Source organism: Salvelinus alpinus, chromosome 31 (assembly GCF_045679555.1).
Source record: "Salvelinus alpinus chromosome 31, SLU_Salpinus.1, whole genome shotgun sequence".
Taxonomy (NCBI): domain Eukaryota; kingdom Metazoa; phylum Chordata; class Actinopteri; order Salmoniformes; family Salmonidae; genus Salvelinus; species Salvelinus alpinus.
The window spans coordinates 21,276,292-21,297,529 of record NC_092116.1 but is presented as its reverse complement, the minus strand read 5'-3'; the positions used below and the strand labels follow the sequence as shown (position 1 = coordinate 21,297,529).

Sequence of the window (21,238 nt, the reverse complement as noted above, 5' to 3'; positions counted from 1 at the left end):
ACCGTTACAGAATCACCCACCAACCTAGGACCAAGCGACGGGGGAGAGCGCAACAAGGAAACCAGGACTCGTGGACATGGGAGGAAATATTGAACGGAAAAGGACCCTGGGCTCAGACAGGGGCATATCGCCGCTCTATTGAAGAGAGGGAGGCAGCTAAAGCCCAGGAGCGGTGGTTTGAGGAGGCAGCAAGGAGACGTGGCTGGAAACCCGAAAAGCCTGTGAGTAAACCCCAAAAATTTCTTGGGGGGGGCTTAAAGGGAGAGTGGCGAAGTCAGGTAGGAAACCTGCGCCTACTCCCTGTACTTACCGTGGAGAGCGAGAGTACGGGCAGACACCGTGTTACGCAGTAGAGCGCACGGTGTCTCCTGTACGTGTGCATAGCCCGGTGCGGGTTATTCCACCTCCCCGCACTGGTAGGGCTAGATTGAGCATTGAGCCAAGTGCCATGAAGCCGGCTCTACATATCTGGCCACCAGTGCGTCTCCTCGGGCCGGCTTACATGGCACCAGCCTTACGCATGGTGTCCCCGGTTCGCCTACATAGCCCGGTGCGGGTTATTCCACCTCCCCGCACTGGTCGGGCGACGGGGAGTATTCAACCAGGTAAGGTTGGGCAGGCTCAATGCTCAAGGGAGCCAGTACGCCTGCACGGTCCGGTATTTCCGGCGCCACCTCCCCGCTCCAGCCCAGTACCACCAGTGCCTACACCACGCACCAGGCTTCCTGTGCGTCTCCAGAGCCCAGTTCCTCCTCCACGCACTCTTCCTGTGGTGTGTGTCTTCGGCCCGGTGCCTCCAGTTCCGGCACCACGCACTAAGCCACCTGTGCGTCTCCAGAGCCCTGTATGCACTGTTCCTTCTCCCCGCACTCGCCCTGAGGTGCGTGCCCTCAGCCCGGTACCTCCAGTTCCGGTACCACGCACCAGGCCTATAGTGCGCATCGAGAGTCCAGTGTGCCCTGTTGTTGTTCCCCGCACTAGCCTAAAGGTGCGTGTCCTTAGCCCGGTACCTCCAGTTCCGGCGCCACGCACCAGGCCTATAGTGCGTCTCAGTCGGCCAGAGTCTGCCGTCTGCCAAGCGGCGCCTGAACTGCCCGTCTGCCAAGCGGCGCCTGAACTGCCCGTCTGCCAAGCGGCGCCTGAACTGCCCGTCTGCCAAGCGGCGCCTGAACTGCCCGTCTGCCAAGCGGCGCCTGAACTGCCCGTCTGCCAAGCGGCGCCTGAACTGCCCGTCTGCCCAACGGCGCCTGAACTGCCCGTCTGCCCAACGCTGTCTGAACTGTCCGTCTGCCAAGCGCCGCATGAACTGCCCGTCTGTATTGAGCCTTCCGCCAGACCGGATCAGCCAGAGCCTTCCGCCAGACCGGATCAGCCAGAGCCTTCCGCCAGACCGGATCAGCCAGAGCCTTCCGCCAGACCGGATCAGCCAGAGCCTTCCGCCAGACCGGATCAGCCAGAGCCTTCCGCCAGACCGGATCAGCCAGAGCCGTCAGCGAGCCATGACCAGCCAGAGCCGTCAGCGAGCCATGACCAGCCAGAGCCGTCAGCGAGCCATGACCAGCCAGAGCCGTCAGCGAGCCATGACCAGCCAGAGCCGTCAGCGAGCCATGACCAGCCAGAGCCGTCAGCGAGCCATGACCAGCCAGAGCCGTCAGCGAGCCATGACCAGCCAGAGCCGTCAGCGAGCCATGACCAGCCAGAGCCATCAGCGAGCCATGACCAGCCAGAGCCGTCATCCAGCCATGACCAGCCAGAGCCGTCATCCAGCCATGACCAGCCAGAGCCGTCATCCAGCCATGACCAGCCAGAGCCGTCATCCAGCCAGGATCCGCCAGAGCCGTCATCCAGCCAGGATCCGCCAGAGCCGTCATCCAGCCAGGATCCGCCAGAGCCGTCATCCAGCCAGGATCCGCCAGAGCCGTCATCCAGCCAGGATCCGCCAGAGCCAGCCAACCAGGATCCGCCAGAGCCAGCCAGCCAGGATCCGCCAGCCAGCCAGGATCCGCCGTCCCTCAGTCCGGAGCTGCCGTCCCTCAGTCCGGAGCTGCCCCTTATCCTGGTGCTGCCCCTTATCCTGGTGCTGCCCCTTAGTCCGGTGCTGCCCCTTAGTCCGGTGCTGCCCCTTAATCCAGTGGGGTTAATTTGGAGGGTGGCCATTTGGAGGAGGCTACGAAAGCGGGTAGTGACTATGGTGGGGTGGGAACCACGCCCAGAGCCTGAGCCGCCACCGTGGATTGATGCCCACCCAGACCCTCCCCTAGACTTTTTGGTGGTGCGTCCGGAGTTCACACCTTGAGGGGGGGGTTATGTCACGTTCCTGACCTGTTTTCTATTGTTTTGTATGTGTTTAGTTGGTCAGGGCGTGAGTTGGGATGGGCAGTCTGTGTTTGTTCTATGTGGGAGTGTGTTGGTTAATTAGCCTTATATGGTTCTCAATCAGGGACAGGTGTTATTCATTTCCTCTGATTGAGAATCATATATAGGTTGGCTGTTCTCACTGTTTGTTTGTGGGTGATTGTCTTCCGTGTCTGTGTCTGTGCACCACACGGGACTGTTTTCAGTTTGTTCGTTTTATGTAGTCTATTCCTGTTCGTGAGTTCTTTCGTGTCTTTATGTAAGTTCCATGTTCAGGTTTCGTCTACGTCGTTTTCTTATTTTGTAAGTTATTCAAGTGTTCTTCGTGTTTCGTCTTTATTTAATAAATTCATTATGTCATCATACCTTGCTGCGTATTGGTCCTCCGATCCTTCTCTCCTCTCCTCGTCCGAGGAGGAGGAAGAGCTAGAGCACCGTTACAAATGGTAACTGCTCGGCATCTGACCGTAAGGCGCTACAAAGGGTAGTGCGTACGACGCAGTACATCACTGGGGCCAAGCTTCCTACAATCCAGGACCTACAGTTGAATTCGGAAGTTTACATACACCCTAGCCAACTACATTTAAACTCAGTTTTTCACAATTCCTGATATTTAATAGTAGTAAAAATTCCCTGTCTTAGGTCAGTTAGGATCACCACTTTATTTTATGTGAAATGTCAGGGTAATAGTAGAGAGAAGGCTTTATTTCAGCTTTTATTTCTTTCATCACATTCCCAACGGGTCAGAAGTTTACATACACTCAATTCATTTTTGGTAGCATTGCCTTTAAACTGTTTAATTTGGGTCAAACGTTTTGGGTAGCCTTCCACAAGCTTCCCACAATAAGTTGGGTGAACTTCGGCCCATTCCTCCTGACAGAGCTGGTGTAACTGAGCCAGGTTTGTAAGCCTCCTTGCTCGCACACACTTTTTCAGTTCTGCCCATAAATTTTCTATAGGATTGAGGTCAGGGCTTTATGATAGCCATTCCAATACCTTGACTTTGTTGTCCTTAAACCATTTTGCCACAACTTTGGAAGTATGCTTGGGGTCATTGACCATTTGGAAGACCCATTTGCGACCAAGCTTTAACTTCCTGACTGATGTCTTGAGATGTTGCTTCAATATATCTACATAATTTCCCATCCTCATGATGCCATCTATGATGTGAAGTGCACCAGTCCCTCCCGCAGCAAAGCACCCCCGCAACATGATGCTGCCACCTCCGTGCTTCACGGTTGGGATGGTGTTCTTCGGCTTGCAAGCCTCCCCCTTTTTCCTCCAAACATAACGATGGTCATTATGGCCAAACAGTTCTATTTTTCTTTCATCAAACCAGAGGATATTTCTCCAAAAACTACGATCTTTGTCCCCATATGCAGTTGCAAACCTTAGTCTGGCTTTTTTATGGCGCAGTGGCTTTTTTGGAGCAGTGGCTTCTTCCTTGATGAGTGGCCTTTCAGGTTATGTCGATATAGGACTCGTTTGACTGTGGGTATAGATACTTTTGTACCCGTTCCCTCCAGCATCTTCATAAGGTCCTTTGCTGTTGTTCTAGGATTGATTTGGACTTTTCGTACCAAAGAATGTTAATCTCTAGGAGACAGAACGCGTCTCCTTCCTGAGCGGTATGACGGCTGCATGGTCCCATGGTGTTTATGCTTGCGTACTATTGTTTGTACAGATGAACGTGGTACCTTCAGGCATTTGGAAATTGCTCCCAAGGATGAACCAGACTTGTAGAGGTCTACAAGTTTTTTTTCTGATGTCTTGGCTGATTTCAATTGATTTTCCGATGATGTCAAGCAAAGAGGCACCGAGTTTGAAGGTAGGCCTTGAAATACATCCACAGGTACACCTCCAATTGACTCAAATTATGTCAGGTAGCCTATCAGAAGCTTCTAAAGCCATGACATAATTTTCTGGAATTTTCCAAGCTGTTTAAAGGCACTGTCAATTTAGTGTATGTCAACTTCTGACCCACTGGAATTGTGATACAGTGAATTATAAGTGAAATAATCTGCCTGTCAACAATTGTTGGAAAAATTACTTGTGTCATGCACAAAGTAGATGCCTAACCGACTTGCCAAAACTATAGTTTGTTAACTAGAAATTTGTGGAGTTGTTGAAAAACGAGATTAAATGACACCAACATAAGTGTATGTAAACTTCCGACATCAACTGTATATACTAGGCGGTGTCAGTAAAAATTGTCAAAGACTCCAGTCACCCAAGTCATAGACTCTTTTCTCTGCTACCACACGACAAGCTTTACCGGAGCACCAAGTCTAGGACCAAAACGCTCCTTAACAGCTTCTATCCTCAAGTCTGCTGAACAATTCATCAAATGGCCACCAGATTATTTACTTTGACACCCACTCCATTTCTTTGTTTTACACTGCTGCAACTCACTGTTTATAATCTATGCATAGTCACTTCACTCCTACCTAGATGTACAAATGTCCTCACCTAACCTGTACCCCCACAGATTGACTCTGTACCATTACCCCATGTATATAGCCTCTTTATTGTTATTCTATTGTGTTACTTTTTATTCTTTTTTATTTTACTTTATTTGGTAAATAATTTCTTAACTCTTTATTGAACTGCACTGTTGGTTAAGGGCTAGTAAGTAAGCATTTGATTTGATTTGATAAAAATCTACAAATGTCTATGCATCACCTGGGGTTGTTGATGCCGTTGTTCTCCTGTGAGTTACCGATGCGGATCTCAGCACCATCAAGTCTCTCAGGAGCAACATCTCCTCTGTTGGTGATGCTGACAGCTGTCACTCTGTACAGATCCAGCAGGTCCACTCTCCACCAGGGGTTGGTCTCCTGTGCAGTGTGTGTGCAGGACATTTTGTGATAGTTTGATTCTCTGTTGCCATCAATGGAATTGTTAGCCTGGCCATCCCCATACAGTGATGACTGGGTGGCCACTCCTTTCACCGCTACATTTACTACAGGGATAAAGAGAAGGATGTTTTAATACGGATATGACCAGTTATTGTCAATAATCTTACAGTGTAGGCATTTTACATATTTAAAATATGGGGGGATAGTAGTTGTGGGAGGAGTATTGGAGGGGAGAGGGGTGGATGGGTCTTAAAAAGAGGTTATGTCACACCCTGATCTGTTTCATCTGTCTTTGTGATTGTCTCCAACCCCCTCCAGGTGTTGCCCATCCTTCCCATTATCCCCTGTGTATTTATACCTGTGTTCTCTGTTTGTCTGTTGCCAGTTTGTTTTGATTGTCAAGCCTACCAGCGGGTTTCCCTCTGTCCCTGTCTCTCGATTGTTCCTGTTTTCTAGTTTTCCCTGTGTTGACCTTTTCTGCCAGTCCTGACCCTGAGCCTGCCTGCCATCCTGTACCTTCACCCCACCTATCTGGATTACTGACCCTTGGCTGCCCTTGACCTGTCTTTTGCCTGCCCCTGTTGGATTAATAAACTGTTGTTACTTCGACATTGTCTGCATCTGGGACTTACCTGAAATGTGATAGGTCAAGAGTTCACAGTGATTATAACAAACACACTAATTCTACTTCCTGAACATTGATGTTCTACCATATAAAAGTAATGTAACTTGACTTGAGGATGAATGTAAAGAGTGATGACAGTTACAGATGATTACCTGCAGGAGTGCCATATACTTCCACCTCACACAGAGTGAGAATCTTGTTCTGTCCAGGGATGACCACAACAACATAGCGACCGTCCATCTCATTACACTGGAACGTGTTGGTCTCTCCTGCTGGGATGTGGGAGATGACAACACATCTGAAAGAGAGAGTGAAACACAGAGAGAGAGATGGAGAGAGAGAGAAAAATATAATGAGAGTGAATGAGGCCGCTCTACAATTTACCATAGAGAAAACCATCAGTCTGTTCAATATACTGTTTAGCCATAGAATATCTACAGAAGCATGGATGAAGACCAACTTATCCAAATTCCTTCAAGACAGAACATACAATTCTACAGATGTCTATGTATCACCTGGGGTTGTTGATGCCATTGTTCTCCAGTGAGTTACCGATGCGGATCTCAGCATCATTCAGCCTCTCAGAACAGCAGTCTCCTCTGTTGGTGATGCTGACAGCTGTCACTCTGTACACATCCAGCAGGTCCACTCTCCACCAGGGGTTGGTCTCCTGTGCAGTGTGTGTGCAGGACATTTTGTGATAGTTTGATTCTCTGTTGCCATCAATGGCATTGTTAGCCTGGCCATCCCCATACAGTGATGACTGGGTGGCCACTCCTTTCACCACTACATTTACTACAGGGATAAAGAGAAGGATGTTTTAATACAGATATGACCAGTTATTGTCAATAATCTTACAGTGTAGGCATTTTACATATTTAAAATATGGGGGGATAGTAGTTGTGGGAGGAGAATTGGAGGGGAGAGGGCTGGATGGGTCTTAAATAGAGGTTATGTCACACCCTGATCTGTTTCATCTGTCTTTGTGATTGTCTCCAACCCCCTCCAGGTGTTGCCCATCTTTCCCATTATCCCCTGTGTATTTATACCTGTGTTCTCTGTTTGTCTGTTGCCAGTTCGTTTTGTTTTGTCAAGCCTACCAGCGGGTTTCCCTCTGTCCCTGTCTCTCGATTGTTCCTGTTTTCTAGTTTTCCCTGTGTTGACCTTTTCTGCCAGTCCTGACCCTGAGCCTGCCTGCCATCCTGTACCTTCACCCCACCTATCTGGATTACTGACCCTTGGCTGCCCTTGACCTGTCTTTTGCCTGCCCTTGTTGGATTAATAAACTGTTGTTACTTCGACATTGTCTGCATCTGGGTCTTACCTGAAATGTGAGAGGTCAAGAGTTCACAGTGATTATAACAAACACACTAATTCTACTTCCTGAACATTGATGTTCTACCATATAAAAGTCATGTAACTTGACTTGAGGATGAATGTAAAGAGTGATGACAGTTACAGATGATTACCTGCAGGAGTGCCATATACTTCCACCTCACACAGAGTGAGAATCTTGTTCTGTCCAGGGATGACCACAACAACATAGCGACCGTCCATCTCATTACACTGGAACGTGTTGGTCTCTCCTGCTGGGATGTGGGAGATGACAACACATCTGAAAGAGAGAGTGAAACACAGAGAGAGAGATGGAGAGAGAGAGAAAAATATAATGAGAGTGAATGAGGCCGCTCTACAATTTACCATAGAGAAAACCATCAGTCTGTTCAATATACTGTTTAGCCATAGAATATCTACAGAAGCATGGATGAAGACCAACTTATCCAAATTCCTTCAAGACAGGACATACAATTCTACAGATGTCTATGTATCACCTGGGGTTGTTGATGCCATTGTTCTCCAGTGAGTTACCGATGCGGATCTCAGCATCATTCAGCCTCTCAGAACAGCAGTCTCCTCTGTTGGTGATGCTGACAGCTGTCACTCTGTACACATCCAGCAGGTCCACTCTCCACCAGGGGTTGGTCTCCTGTGCAGTGTGTGTGCAGGACATTTTGTGATAGTTTGATTCTCTGTTGCCATCAATGGCATTGTTAGCCTGGCCATCCCCATACAGTGATGACTGGGTGGCCACTCCTTTCACCACTACATTTACTACAGGGATAAAGAGAAGGATGTTTTAATACAGATATGACCAGTTATTGTCAATAATCTTACAGTGTAGGCATTTTACATATTTAAAATATGGGGGGATAGTAGTTGTGGGAGGAGAATTGGAGGGGAGAGGGCTGGATGGGTCTTAAATAGAGGTTATGTCACACCCTGATCTGTTTCATCTGTCTTTGTGATTGTCTCCAACCCCCTCCAGGTGTTGCCCATCTTTCCCATTATCCCCTGTGTATTTATACCTGTGTTCTCTGTTTGTCTGTTGCCAGTTCGTTTTGTTTTGTCAAGCCTACCAGCGGGTTTCCCTCTGTCCCTGTCTCTCGATTGTTCCTGTTTTCTAGTTTTCCCTGTGTTGACCTTTTCTGCCAGTCCTGACCCTGAGCCTGCCTGCCATCCTGTACCTTCACCCCACCTATCTGGATTACTGACCCTTGGCTGCCCTTGACCTGTCTTTTGCCTGCCCCTGTTGGATTAATAAACTGTTGTTACTTCGACATTGTCTGCATCTGGGTCTTACCTGAAATGTGATAGGTCAAGAGTTCACAGTGATTATAACAAACACACTAATTCTACTTCCTGAACATTGATGTTCTACCATATAAAAGTCATGTAACTTGACTTGAGGATGAATGTAAAGAGTGATGACAGTTACAGATGATTACCTGCAGGAGTGCCATATACTTCCACCTCACACAGAGTGAGAATCTTGTTCTGTCCAGGGATGACCACAACAACATAGCGACCGTCCATCTCATTACACTGGAACGTGTTGGTCTCTCCTGCTGGGATGTGGGAGATGACAACACATCTGAAAGAGAGAGAGGGGGTGGGGGGAGAGAGATGGAGAGAGAGAGAAAAATATGAGAGTGAATGAGGCCGCTCTACAATTTACCATAGAGAAAACCATCAGTCTGTTCAATATACTGTTTAGCCATAGAATATCTACAGAAGCATGGATGAAGACCAACTTATCCAAATTCCTTCAAGACAGGACATACAATTCTACAGATGTCTATGTATCACCTGGGGTTGTTGATGCCATTGTTCTCCAGTGAGTTACCGATGCGGATCTCAGCACCATCAAGTCTCTCAGGAACAACATCTCCTCTGTTGGTGATGGTGACAGCTGTCACTCTGTACAGATCCAGCAGGTCCACTCTCCACCAGGGGTTGGTGTCATCCTGAGTGTGGCTGCAGGATCGTTTGTTATATTCAGGTTCTCTATTCCCATCAATGGCATTTGAAGCTTCACCGATTCCATATAGAGATGACTGAGCGGCCACTCCTTTCAACGCCACGTTTGCTGCAGGGATTAAGAAAATCATCTTTTAATACAGAAATGACAAGTTATTGTTAATCATCTGACAGTGTATGAATTTGAATTGTTTAGAAGATGGGGAGATAGTAGTAGTGGGAGGAGGAGTGGAGGGGTGGATGTTGGAGAAGAGGGGAGAAGAGATGGGGGATAGAAGTAGTGGGAGGAGAGAGGTGGATGATGGAGAAGAGATGGGGGGATAGAAGTAGTGGGATGAAGAGTGGAGTGGAGAGGTGTGGTTTTGTATAAGAGGGGAGAGAGTATGGGCGGGTAGTATTATAGGCTCGGCCCTAATTTATGTGTATTCTGTCACCTGGAGCTGCATGGAATATTATCTTGGAACACAAGGAAAGCACAAAGGACAATGCCCGAGGACTAGTCAGCCCTTCCACCTCTGAGGGGCCAAAATGTATCTCTCTGTTACAGTACCCAGAGACTATTGTGATAGAATAATACTATAGTATCCATGTTTGGTATGTATCATGTAATAGATCTTTAGACGATTCTTAATATGTCTGTGAAGCAACTTTTTTTTTTAAGTACATTTTATGTGAAAAAAAAAATGAAAGGACTTTCTAGTTTATCTGCATAAACCCATTTGGACTTGGCACTATACGCTTCTATCTCTAATCCAATCACAAGCCTGAACAAATACAGACGGACCAATCAGAACATGTCTTTATCATCTCCCTGGTCTAGCTAGTTAAGCCAGCGATAATGTCACCCAAGCAACAACAAAAAACAGCACTGTAAGAAATCTTAAAGTAAATTATGTTGTCACATAATTTTTCAGTTATGACAATAATTTGTCTGATTATCACAATACATTTCTTAATGTAGTTGATGATGTGTTCTCACTATCTTGGTAAAATAGCTACAGTCTTCTTAGAAACCGATCTTGTCTAATTCAGAAGTGTTAGATAGAACCTTATGGCTGAACCCAGATTGAAACTTCAGAGCACTCCCCTAATAAAACTGATTTACAAATGTCTCAGGATGTTGATGCTCTGTACTTTAGGTACCTTTAAGGTGAGTACCTTAATGAAAATAATTTACTTCAAAACAGTTCTGAAATCTGGGGTGTGAAAACCCCAAAACAGAATCTTTGTCTATTTATTGTGGCTACCAGACAGCGCTTTTCATTATTTTGTCTACAACCCATTTTAATTATATTATAATTCATTTTACAACCAATTCCAAATGCAAGCATCACAAGTAAATTATCTGCAAGGCAAACGCAGCGTTCCATTGGAATTGAGTGTACTTCTGGTGTACCAAAATGCAAATCTCTGTCGGTGTGATCGAGGTGTGAACCAATGAGTGACAAAATGTTACAAAGCCTGTCCAGATAATTTCAAGTCATCAGTCTCACGTCAAAGTTGAGTCCAGAGCCTTGAGGCTCGAGTCCACACCTCTGGTATTTATAATATCATACATGATAAATATTACTGTCCGCTACAGTATTGGTAGGAGGAGGAATGGAAGGAAGAGGGGTAGAAGTTGGGGGGGATAGTGGTGGTGGGAGGAGGAGTGGAGAGGGGTGGAAGTTGGGGGGGATAGTGGTGGTGGGACGAGGAGTGGAGAGGGGTGGATTGATGAAAAAGAGGTCAAATGTTATTATTTACATCTCTACCCAGTGAGCAAGACTGGTTGAAAATATATCTTACCTCTGTTGTCTCTCTTCAGCTCCTGCACTTCAGCTTCCAGCTCTGACTTCGTGGCATTGAGCCTGGCCACCAACACTCTTTGTCCATCCAGCTGCTGCTGCTCTAGAGAGTTCAGGTTTTCTTCCAAGCCTCTCAGTCTACCCACTTCAACTTTCTGTGCCTCCAGGTCTTCCTCTGTAGCATTGAGCTCGGCCTCCAGAGCTGCTACCTTATTAGATGTACCTTCATTCTCTTGCCTCAGTGAGTCTACTCTTGCTACCTGCAACTTCAGTTTTGCATTTGTTGCACTGAGGGCCTCTTCCGGGGGTCCACTCTATCTTTCAGGACATTAAACGGAGATACCGGCTCACCACACCCGGTGTATGGTAAGGCCATGGATAGGCAGCCCAGTAGGAGGAGAGTAGTCATCGTTCCCATCGTCAGGGGATGTTCAAAGGTAAGGTCCCTACACTGAGTGGCTCGGTGCAGTCTTGGTGCTCCTTTGTAGTTAGTCGTCAAGTGACTGAGTGTCAAGACCTTGATGATTTACCTGTTTTTCCCAAGGGGAGAATCTTTTTTGTCATGTGATGGCAAAGCAGTAAACTAGAAACAACTCACGTGTGCAGCTTAGGCGGAACATTGCAACTCACTGTTATCAAGAGAGAGAGCTGGGGAAATCCTGGGAATGTCTAAACAAGGAAATGTTCTGACATTTTCATATGCTACTAACCCGTGTCGTGATCATTTCCTCGTTTGAAGACTGCTCGAGAAACATGCTATCAGAAAAGGGGGTGGGGGACAAGGAACACATTTGGATGGAGTTCAGTCAACCTCATCATTTCAAGAAACCATCAATTGTTTTTTTAAGACAGAGTGGAAAGCACCATCGCGTGACAAATGAGAAGGTAACCAAGAACAAGGAAGACATTTTTAACATGCTGTGCCAGGCCCAGTGATGATTTAGCTCTGCCAGTTAGGGGGGGAAATCTCTACATCTCTACCCATAGATTAAAACTGTTGAAAAATGTAAATCTACTATTCCGCCATTAATTTCGGTGCGGTCTCACTTTAACGCACGCTGTATGTCGTAGTAACGTTAATTTTAAAAATCTAACACAGCGGTTGCATTAAGAACTAATGTATCTTTCATTTGCTGTCCAACCTGTATTTTTTAGTCAAGTTTATGATTAGTTACTGATTAGATTAGGTGCCTCTCCCAAGATTTCTCCCGACATTTTGTTTGCATTTTGGCTACTATTCTCATTGTATAACCACGATTTGTGCCGCTAAATATGCACATTTTCGAACAAACTCTATATGTATTGTGTAATATGATGTTATAGGATTGTCATCTGAAGAAGTTTGAGAAGGTTAGTGAAAAAATTAATATCTTTTGCTGGTTTATTCGTTATCGCTATTGTTGGCTTGAATCAATGCTGTTGTGTGGTTGGCTATTGTAGTAAGCTAATATAATGCTATATTGTGTTTTCGCTGTAAAACACTTAAAAAATCTGAAATATTGGCTGGATTCACAAGATCTTTGTCTTTCATTTGCTGTACGCTGTGTATTTGTCATAAATGTTTTATGAGGAGAATTTAGGTAATTCACGTTGGTCTCTGTAGTTATTCTAGTTGCTTTGGTGAGAGTTGTGATGGTGGCTGCAATGTAAAACTATGATTTATACCTGAAATATGCACATTTTTCTAACAAAACATATGCTATACAATAAATATGTTATCAGACTGTCATCTGATGAAGTTGTTTCTTGGTTAGTGACTATTTATATCTTTATTTGGTCGAAATTGTGATAGCTACCTATGCAGGAAAAAAATGGTGGGGAAAAAAAGTTGTGTCTTTTGCTATCATGGTTAGCTAATAGAAATACATATTGTGTCTTCCCTGTAAAACATTTTAAAAATCAGAAATGATGGCTGGATTCACAAGATGTGTATCTTTCATCTGGTGTCTTGGACTTGTGATTTAATGATATTTAGATGCTAGTATTTACTTGTGACGCTATGCTAGGCTATGCTAGTCAGCTTTTTTACTGATGGGGTGCTCCCGGATCCGGGATTGTGCTGAAGTAGTAGTTAACACCTGCCACATCACACACTGTGGTAGCATTGCCACTGGATCTAATGTTCAAGAGAACATAATCAATGAAATAAACATATTTTATTAAAACAATATATCCATTAAGAGATTCTAAAGTACGGTTTACAAAAATATGTCAGAAGAGCTTGAAAATCAAGTAAAAACTACTATCAAACTTCTCCAATAACAGTTCAAGTAATGTAATTTAACCCACATGTTTATAATATTTGAGAGAAAATATTAAGGGAGATCAAAAATGTTCTCTAAAACAGTATTGACAACACTGTTGATATGCAGTGTATAAGGTGCCCACTGGGAACACACTGGTTAAATCAACATTGTTTCATAGTACCCGCAAAACACCAGTCTCAACGTCAACAATGAAGATGAAACTCCGGGATGCTGGCCTTCTAGGCAGTTGCAAAGACAAAGCCATATCTCAGACTGGCCAATAACATGCAAAGATTAAGATGAGCAAAAGAACACAGACACTGGACAGAGATACTCTGCCTAGATGGCCAGCATCCCGGAGGTGCCTCTGCACTGTTGATGTTGAGACTGGTGGTTTGCAGGTACTATTTAATGAAGTTGCCAGTTGAGGACTTGTGAGGCGTCTATTTCTCAAACTAGACACTCTAATGTACTTGTCCTCTTGCTCAGTTGTGCACCGGGGCCTCCCACTCTTTCTATTCTGGTTAGAGCCAATTTGCTCTGTTCTGTGAAGGGAGTAGTACATAGCGTTGTACGAGATCTTCAGTTTCTTGGCAATTCTTCACCTGGAATAGAATAGACTGACGATTGTCAGAAGAAATGTCTTTGTTTCTGGCCATTTTGAACCTGTAATCGAACCCACAAATGCTGATGCTCCAGATACTCAACTAGTCTAAAGAAGGACAGTTTTATTGCTTCTTTAGTCAGAACAGTTTAGCCCAGTTGAGAAGGATTACGCAAATGGAAAAACGCTGACCTCCTGTGAACCTAACATTACACCAGATCTTTACCATCATTATCTCTATATCATCTTTTTCACGCATCTCCACAATATGCCAGTTACTGCTGGCATATTTTCATTTTTAACTTAATTACTGACTAAAACAGTAAGAGACTTAGTTCCTTCCAGCACTAAATGAAAAGCTCCAAATAAACCAATTTTCACCAAGACCTATTTTGTTTGTGTCAAATATTAACCTTATCATTATGTATTTGGGAATGTTGTATTCACTTCCAAATCATACACTAAACATAGTTTACAAATAGTCTTGCAAAATGTGTGAACTTGTCATTTAAGGTTAACATCCAACAATTTTTTAAACAAATGCATGTAGAATATTTTTGCCAACAAAATAACCAAGGCTCATTAAGAAAAGGTTTAAGGATTTGTGCATGACTTCTGTCATTTCAAGTTTAACAATTCTAAGTGCAACAATTAAACACATTTTATAAAATTGCAATAAAATAGACATTGGAACCTACAAAATATTCGTGGCCCGTAATAACTGCAACAAAATGCATTTTAACATTGAATTATTACATTCTACATATGCGCATTGCAAATAATGTACAAATAAATCAGAAGTAGTGAAAAATTACTGCAATGTTGCTTGCACAATCTTTTTGCCATGTTGATAAAATGTTTTTAAAAAATTGTAAAAACAAGTGCTACATTTTAAGGAGGCTATAACCATTAATTATGTATTTATTCTATTTAATTAACATGTGTTCAACTACACTGCTCTGTGTCTGCTCCACCCACACACAAACGTAGGAGACTTTCAACCTATGAGACAACAATCTTAGTCTCAGTCCATTGAGGAAACTAAATGACAAAGTATGGCAAGAGACTGGAGGCAAGACAAAGTTAAATATGCTGATTGCTGATCATGAAATTGTCAATTGTAAAACAAACATTTACAATTTTATGAAAAAATGTACAAATTAAGTCAAACAGTTGGAGATGTACAGAAATACAGATGCATACATTACCAAAAATAGTACAAATTGAAATCTAAGGTTGGACATCCCAGTGAGCACTGAAAGCATTCATTGGAAGACTAGGGGAGGAAGTAACATCTAGTGTATGTAACTCACCATATATTCCTTCACAAGTTTCTCATGGTCTTCGTTCAGGTAGGTGCACAAGGACGCATGTATGTATTGTGTCATCCTGAGGAAAAAAGGGAACCCATTCTGATAATATTCAGCATTTTAGGCAGCATTTTGAAAAAAGAACTCAGCAGTCTTGATAACAAACTGCAAGTTTTGCAAAAGTTTGAGCATTGTTATTGTGTGGTAGACAATACTTAGGTCTCAGGAGCCCAAAAGGCAAGTACTCAACATCTATATATGATCTCAACCAAATCAGACATGAAATGAAGCAACCACACACACTCACCATGTGATTTGACCAATTACTTCCTCATCTCTGGCTGAAGCTGATGTAAATCAGTATAATCAGGATTAAGTGTTTTGATTAAGTGAAAACCTACATATTCTTGGCACTTTTGCCTACCATATATATAGAGAATTATGCTCATGCAATTGTCATGACCGGGGCATAACAAATATTTTATAAGCATAGGTCTACCCATTTTAATACAAACCTTGGAGATGGCCACCATGAGATGTCTCATTTTTATTCCAGCCGCCCCACCTTTGCGTCGAAAGATCTCCATCATGCTTGGAGAGTACCGGTTGAGCTGAGGCAAAGAATGTAGATAGCAGAGGTGCAGTTGACATGCGCATGAACTCCTTATCCATCTGAAAACATAAAAAATGCACTTGTCACTCACCCTATCAGAACATCACAACAGTATACAACACAGGAAGGATGAACAATGAATTACTAGCTGTTTGATCACTATATTATATCAACATCAGTGAGGGGAGAAACAACTGGTCAACACTTTGATTTGTCATTATCTTCCTGTTCTTGTGTGTGTGCACACTGGTGACATACATAAAACCTGAACACATATAGGACACACACTTCTTTCTCAGTGAACAGAGCTGGCCATTTGGTTTTGAAGTCTGCAACCAAGGGCTGTCCTTGAAGAACTTCTTGCCTTCTGTCACTATACGGTCATTGTTTATCTTCTTAATCTCTGAAAGCAGTGCAATTATCTCATTTTCCAGACTCTGTGGTTTCTCCTTTTGGATGCTGCAGACAGTAATTGACTTCTGCCCCTCTGGGCTTTTTCAAATTCAACACGGGCAGATATTTGTCTTGGGCCTTGTTCTTTAGTGAATTTATCGTCACCTCAGCACATCCCAGGCCTCTTAGGGTGAGGGGTCCTCTCAGGATCCCTCACCCTTTGTTCACCATCCTGCTTTCGCATATGACACTTTCTGCACTTTGTGTTACTCGCAAAGAACATTTTGATCTCCAGCAACATGGTCACCCCCACAATCAAAAGAGTCCACTTTTTACACTGAAATTACACACTTTTCCCAGTCTCTCTTTTTCTCGCCTTCCTGGTTTTGACCCTTGGCTGTCCTGACTCTGAGCCCGCCTGCCTGACCACTCTGCCTGAGCCAGCCTGCCTGACCGCTCTGCCTGACCCTGACCCTGAGCCTGCCTGCCGACCTGTACCGTTGCCCCACCTCTGATTTACTGACCCCTGCCTGCCTTGACCTGTCTATTGCCTGCCCCTGTTGGATGATTAAACTATTGTTAATTCGACATTGTCTGCATCTGGGTCTTACCTTCATACCTGACACTGTTTTGTCCCATGCCCTCCTGCACACTTCTCACACCTTGGAATCTCCCTCCTGCATACTGCTGCAACATGACCAGAAACTTGGCACCTGAAACACTGTAGTGGGTTTGAAACAAAAACTCACGGGATAACAAATAGCCGAGCATGACTTTATCTGGCAACCTCAGAAGAACAGACAGGGTCAGTGAAACCATGTGCTTTTGGAACACTTCACATGTGATGATATTTCACATGAAGTTTCACATGGGGATTTTCACGTGATGACATTACCTTTCACATGTGGATTCAAATTAGTCAGAATAACTGATAACTAAAATAGCAGTGCTAAGTGCAACATAATGGCACCAGAGGGGATGGCCACCGTTTTACGGGCTCCATTTTGTGTGTTTTTTTATGTACTGTTTTTAACTTGTTTTGTACATAATGTTTCCGCCATTGTTTCTAGTGACCGAAAAGTGCTTCTGGACATAAGAACAGCAATTACTCACCTCAAACTGGATAAAGATTTTTTCTTTAATGAGTCGGACGTGAAGAACAACGCGGGTAAACAAGGACATACGACAATCAATGCTGAAGCAGGGAACAGAGCGGGGAACTAGACATATATAGGGAAGGTAATGACAGAGGTGATAGAGTCCAGGTGAGTCCAATAATCACTGATGCGCGTGACGGGGGAAAGTAGGTGTGCGTAATGATGGTGGCAGGAGTGCGCAATGCTAGGGAGCCTGGCGCCCTCGAGCGCCAGGGGGGAAGAGCGGGAGTAGGCGTGACAATACGAGTACCTATTTCTTTGTTAACTGCTCAACACAGAATAGCCGCATGTGCACACTGCCTCAAATCTTTTGGAGAAAATAATTGATTTTTTATTCATCTTTGTTCAATTGTATACTTAAAAATAATATAAAATAATATAAAATAATGCCACAGAATGATGAGCAAATTTTGTCTGCTAAATTAACTAGTGTATCCCACAGCCATTTGGCGTAGCCACATCAGGACCTAACATAAAGACAACTCATACTATGCTATTCTTTTCTTCTGAAATTGACTACATTTCTGCATATCATGCTTCTTTAGACCTGTCTAAAATATATCATGGATTACTGTGAAGGTGTAGGCTATATTACATGGCTTTATTAGACTTTTTAAAATGTCTTGTAGACTATGTGTAAGCCAGGAGATGCAAAATGTGTTTATGTTAATTAACGGTCAATTACCGTGAGACCAACAGTTCTTTTTTTTAACAATCACCGGCTGACAAAATGTTGTGACCGCCACAGCCCTAGTTATTACTGACTAAAGGTGTCTGACATTAAAGTAAGCACACTGTTTTGAATGACCAAAGGGGTCTCACTTCAGACAAAGTATTACAGGACACAAAGTGTCAATAAATAGCTTAGAACCTTCTGCCGATTTCTGAAGGTTATCATGATTCACAGGTTACTGTAGGGTGTGAGAGGTATTTAGATGGGTAGTTGGATCTGCAAAGCTTCTGTGTGTGTCAGAGCCAAGATGGTTTGGAGTAGTCCAACCTGAGACTACCTAGCCACCAGGTATTCCTCTTCTGTCCCCATGCTGGAGACCAGGGCTTGATTACAAACTGCTAAGATGGCGGCAACATTTTGTGGTTGATCTTTCAGTGGGAAGAGGGTGAATGTGTCAAAGACCTGACTGGGTCCAGCACCGCACGGTATGGCTTATTTATATTGTTGTGTCAAAGACCTGACTGGGTCCAGCACCGCACGGTATGGCTCGTTATATTGTTGTGTCAAAGACCTGACTGGGTCCAGCACCGCACGGTATGGCTCGTTATATTGTTGTGTCAAAGACCTGACTGGGTCCAGCACCGCACGGTATGGCTCGTTATATTGTTGTGTCAAAGACCTGACTGGGTCCAGCACCGCACGGTATGGCTCGTTATATTGTTGTGTCAAAGATCTGACTGGGTCCAGCACCGCACGGTATGGCTCGTTATATTGTTGTGTCAAAGACCTGACTGGGTCCAGCACCGCACGGTATGGCTCGTTATATTGTTGTGTCAAAGACCTGACTGGGTCCAGCACCGCACGGTATGGCTCGTTATATTGTTGTGTCAAAGACCTGACTGGGTCCAGCACCGCACGGTATGGCTCGTTATATTGTTGTGTGCGTGTTTGTGTACTGAGGAACATGTAACTTGGTTCCAGAAGAAAGCCACTTTCAATGTCTTTATGTTGGGGGCTTTATGTTGCCTGGTGTAATGTGACTAACATGACTTCTCTTTAGAGTGTGTGTCATCCTACAGCACAACATGTCACCCTTTACAAAGCTCATGTTTATGTAATATTCGACATAGTGGGTTATGACACATTTGACATGGGTGATTATGTCACACAGTTCTGCCACAATTTTGAACCCTTTATAAAGTATGGCATTCGGTTATAGATGACTTGTGACACATTTTTGTAGTGCTTATGAAGGCTTTATTGAGTCTTTATAAGCTGCACCTTCATTTAAAGTGGGTCCCAGACGGTCCACAGCCAGTGAATGGTTTATAGGGTGTACACTGTTACATTCCATTCCCTGGAGGCCCAGAGACCCCATATGGAATTGAAAGGACCTCGGTGTAAGTAACTGATTTCTCTAGGTGTGTTTCACTGTTTCACTTCTGTGTTTCTGAGTACCGTATGTGACCTTTTTACGGAATGTGTGTGTGTCTGTGTGTGTGTGTGTGTGTGTGTGTGTGTCTGTGTGTGTGTGTGTGTGTCTGTGTGTGTGTGTCTTTGTGTGTGTGTGTGTGTGTCTGTCTGTGTGTGTGTGTGTGTGTGTGTGTGTGTGTGTGTGTGTGTGTGTGTGTGTGTGTGTGTGTGTGTGTGTGTGTGTGTGTGTGTGTGTGTGTGTGTGTGTGTGTGTGTGTGTGTGTGTGTGTGTGTGTGTGTGTGTGTGTGTGTGTGTGTGTGTGTGTGTTTGCGCTCTACGCTGTGTGTCTGTGATCCTTCTGACTCGTAAAGAATGTGTTGTCCCTTTCTCTTGCTCCAGAATGCATAATGGAGGAGAGGTGCCAAGGCTTTGGGATGTCTTGACATGAGAGAGGCCTTGGATTGAAGCAGCTCAAACAGGTGCCAAGTCAGGCACCAAGATGCCCAGAACAGTTCCCTTTTACAGTTCATTAAGGACGCAACACTTTATTACATACAGTACCTAAAACATGCAAGGAGACATGCATGGAGACTGTCTTTGCAACATGTGTGCTGTTATCTCTGAGACAGACAGACATAGTCTCATCTAGGGTGCAACTTATAAGCACTTAGTATTAGCCATATGCAGAATCCCACAGTTTGACCAACTTTGGACAAACAACATTCCATTGATTTAGGACATTAATTAATTCATGTTCATTCATCATTTATGAAGGAAATAAGTATGGTATGTCAAAATAGAGATGGGTCATTAATGTAATCCAAGATCAAGATAAGGTTATGGAAATGCTATCCCCAGAACCACAGCAAGAGCCATCATCAGACCAAAGCAATATGAACCACATTGATAGTGGTAATGCAATAATAATAATAATATATATAGTAGTATTGTAATAATATATAGTGGTATTGTAATAACATATAGTGGTAATGTTATAATATATAGTGGTATTGTAATAACATATAGTGGTATTGTAATAAAATATAGTGGCAATGTTATAATTTATAGTGGCATTGTAATAATATATAGTGGTATTGTAATAATATATAGTGGTAATGTCATAATATATAGTGGTATTGTAATAATATATAGTGGTAATGTCATAATATATAGTGGTAATGTCATAATATATAGTGGTAATGTCACAATATAGTGGCGTTGCCATTCTGCCCTTGAGCAGTTAACCCCCCAACAAAAAACCTGCTCCTCTGGAACCGAAGACGTGGATGTTGATTAAGGTAGCCCCCTGCACCTCTCTGATTCAGAGGGGTTGGGATAAATGTGGAAAACACATTTCAGGTGAATGCATTCAGTTGTGCAGCTGACTAGGTATCCCCTTTCCTTTCCCAGATTCCCCAGTGTTTGGCTGTGGAGGAGCAACACAATCCCTCTGACCCTCTAAGCATGCCATAACCCAACTGATCCCCTAGTCACATGCACTGGGAGGTGGCATCCAAGGTCTGGGAGAAAGAAGCCTTGGGATTCGAGGAGCTCGAACAGGCTCCAAGCTTAGAACATTCCCCTTTTTACGGTTCCAGGTTCTTGACCTTCTCTGCTTCAAGTGTATTACACAGTACAAACTACAGAGAAATGAATACAAACATAGAGCAATTATTTGAGAAAACAAGTCAGGAAATAATGAATGATGAGAAAATGTTATGGGCATACAATAAATGGAGTCAGTGTAGGTCATTGTAAGACACATCTCCATCCCTAACATAAACATAAAGGTATTGCATGGTAAAATTGGGGACATACTGTTTGCTACTCTGAATCCAAAAATGAAATGAAAATTGTTATTATTAGTCCCTACCGTGGGAAAACT

General features: G+C 43.9%; 1 protein-coding gene across 1 annotated transcript in view; it reads right to left on the bottom strand.

Annotated features, from left to right (window-relative positions):
• The window catches only part of LOC139561584 (uncharacterized), a 16,906-nt gene extending 1,213 nt beyond the window's left edge, over positions 1–15,693 (bottom strand). Inside the window, exons 1-9 of the mRNA XM_071378808.1 lie at positions 15,619–15,693; positions 10,945–11,257; positions 8,986–9,265; positions 8,625–8,770; positions 7,671–7,950; positions 7,308–7,453; positions 6,354–6,633; positions 5,991–6,136; positions 5,038–5,317 (exon numbers count right to left, since the gene is read on the bottom strand). Coding sequence (XP_071234909.1) covers positions 5,038–5,317; positions 5,991–6,136; positions 6,354–6,633; positions 7,308–7,453; positions 7,671–7,950; positions 8,625–8,770; positions 8,986–9,265; positions 10,945–11,257; positions 15,619–15,693 — 1,946 coding nt within the window. The remainder of the gene's footprint in view (positions 1–5,037; positions 5,318–5,990; positions 6,137–6,353; positions 6,634–7,307; positions 7,454–7,670; positions 7,951–8,624; positions 8,771–8,985; positions 9,266–10,944; positions 11,258–15,618) is intronic.
• Positions 15,694–21,238: the final 5,545 nt, after the last annotated feature.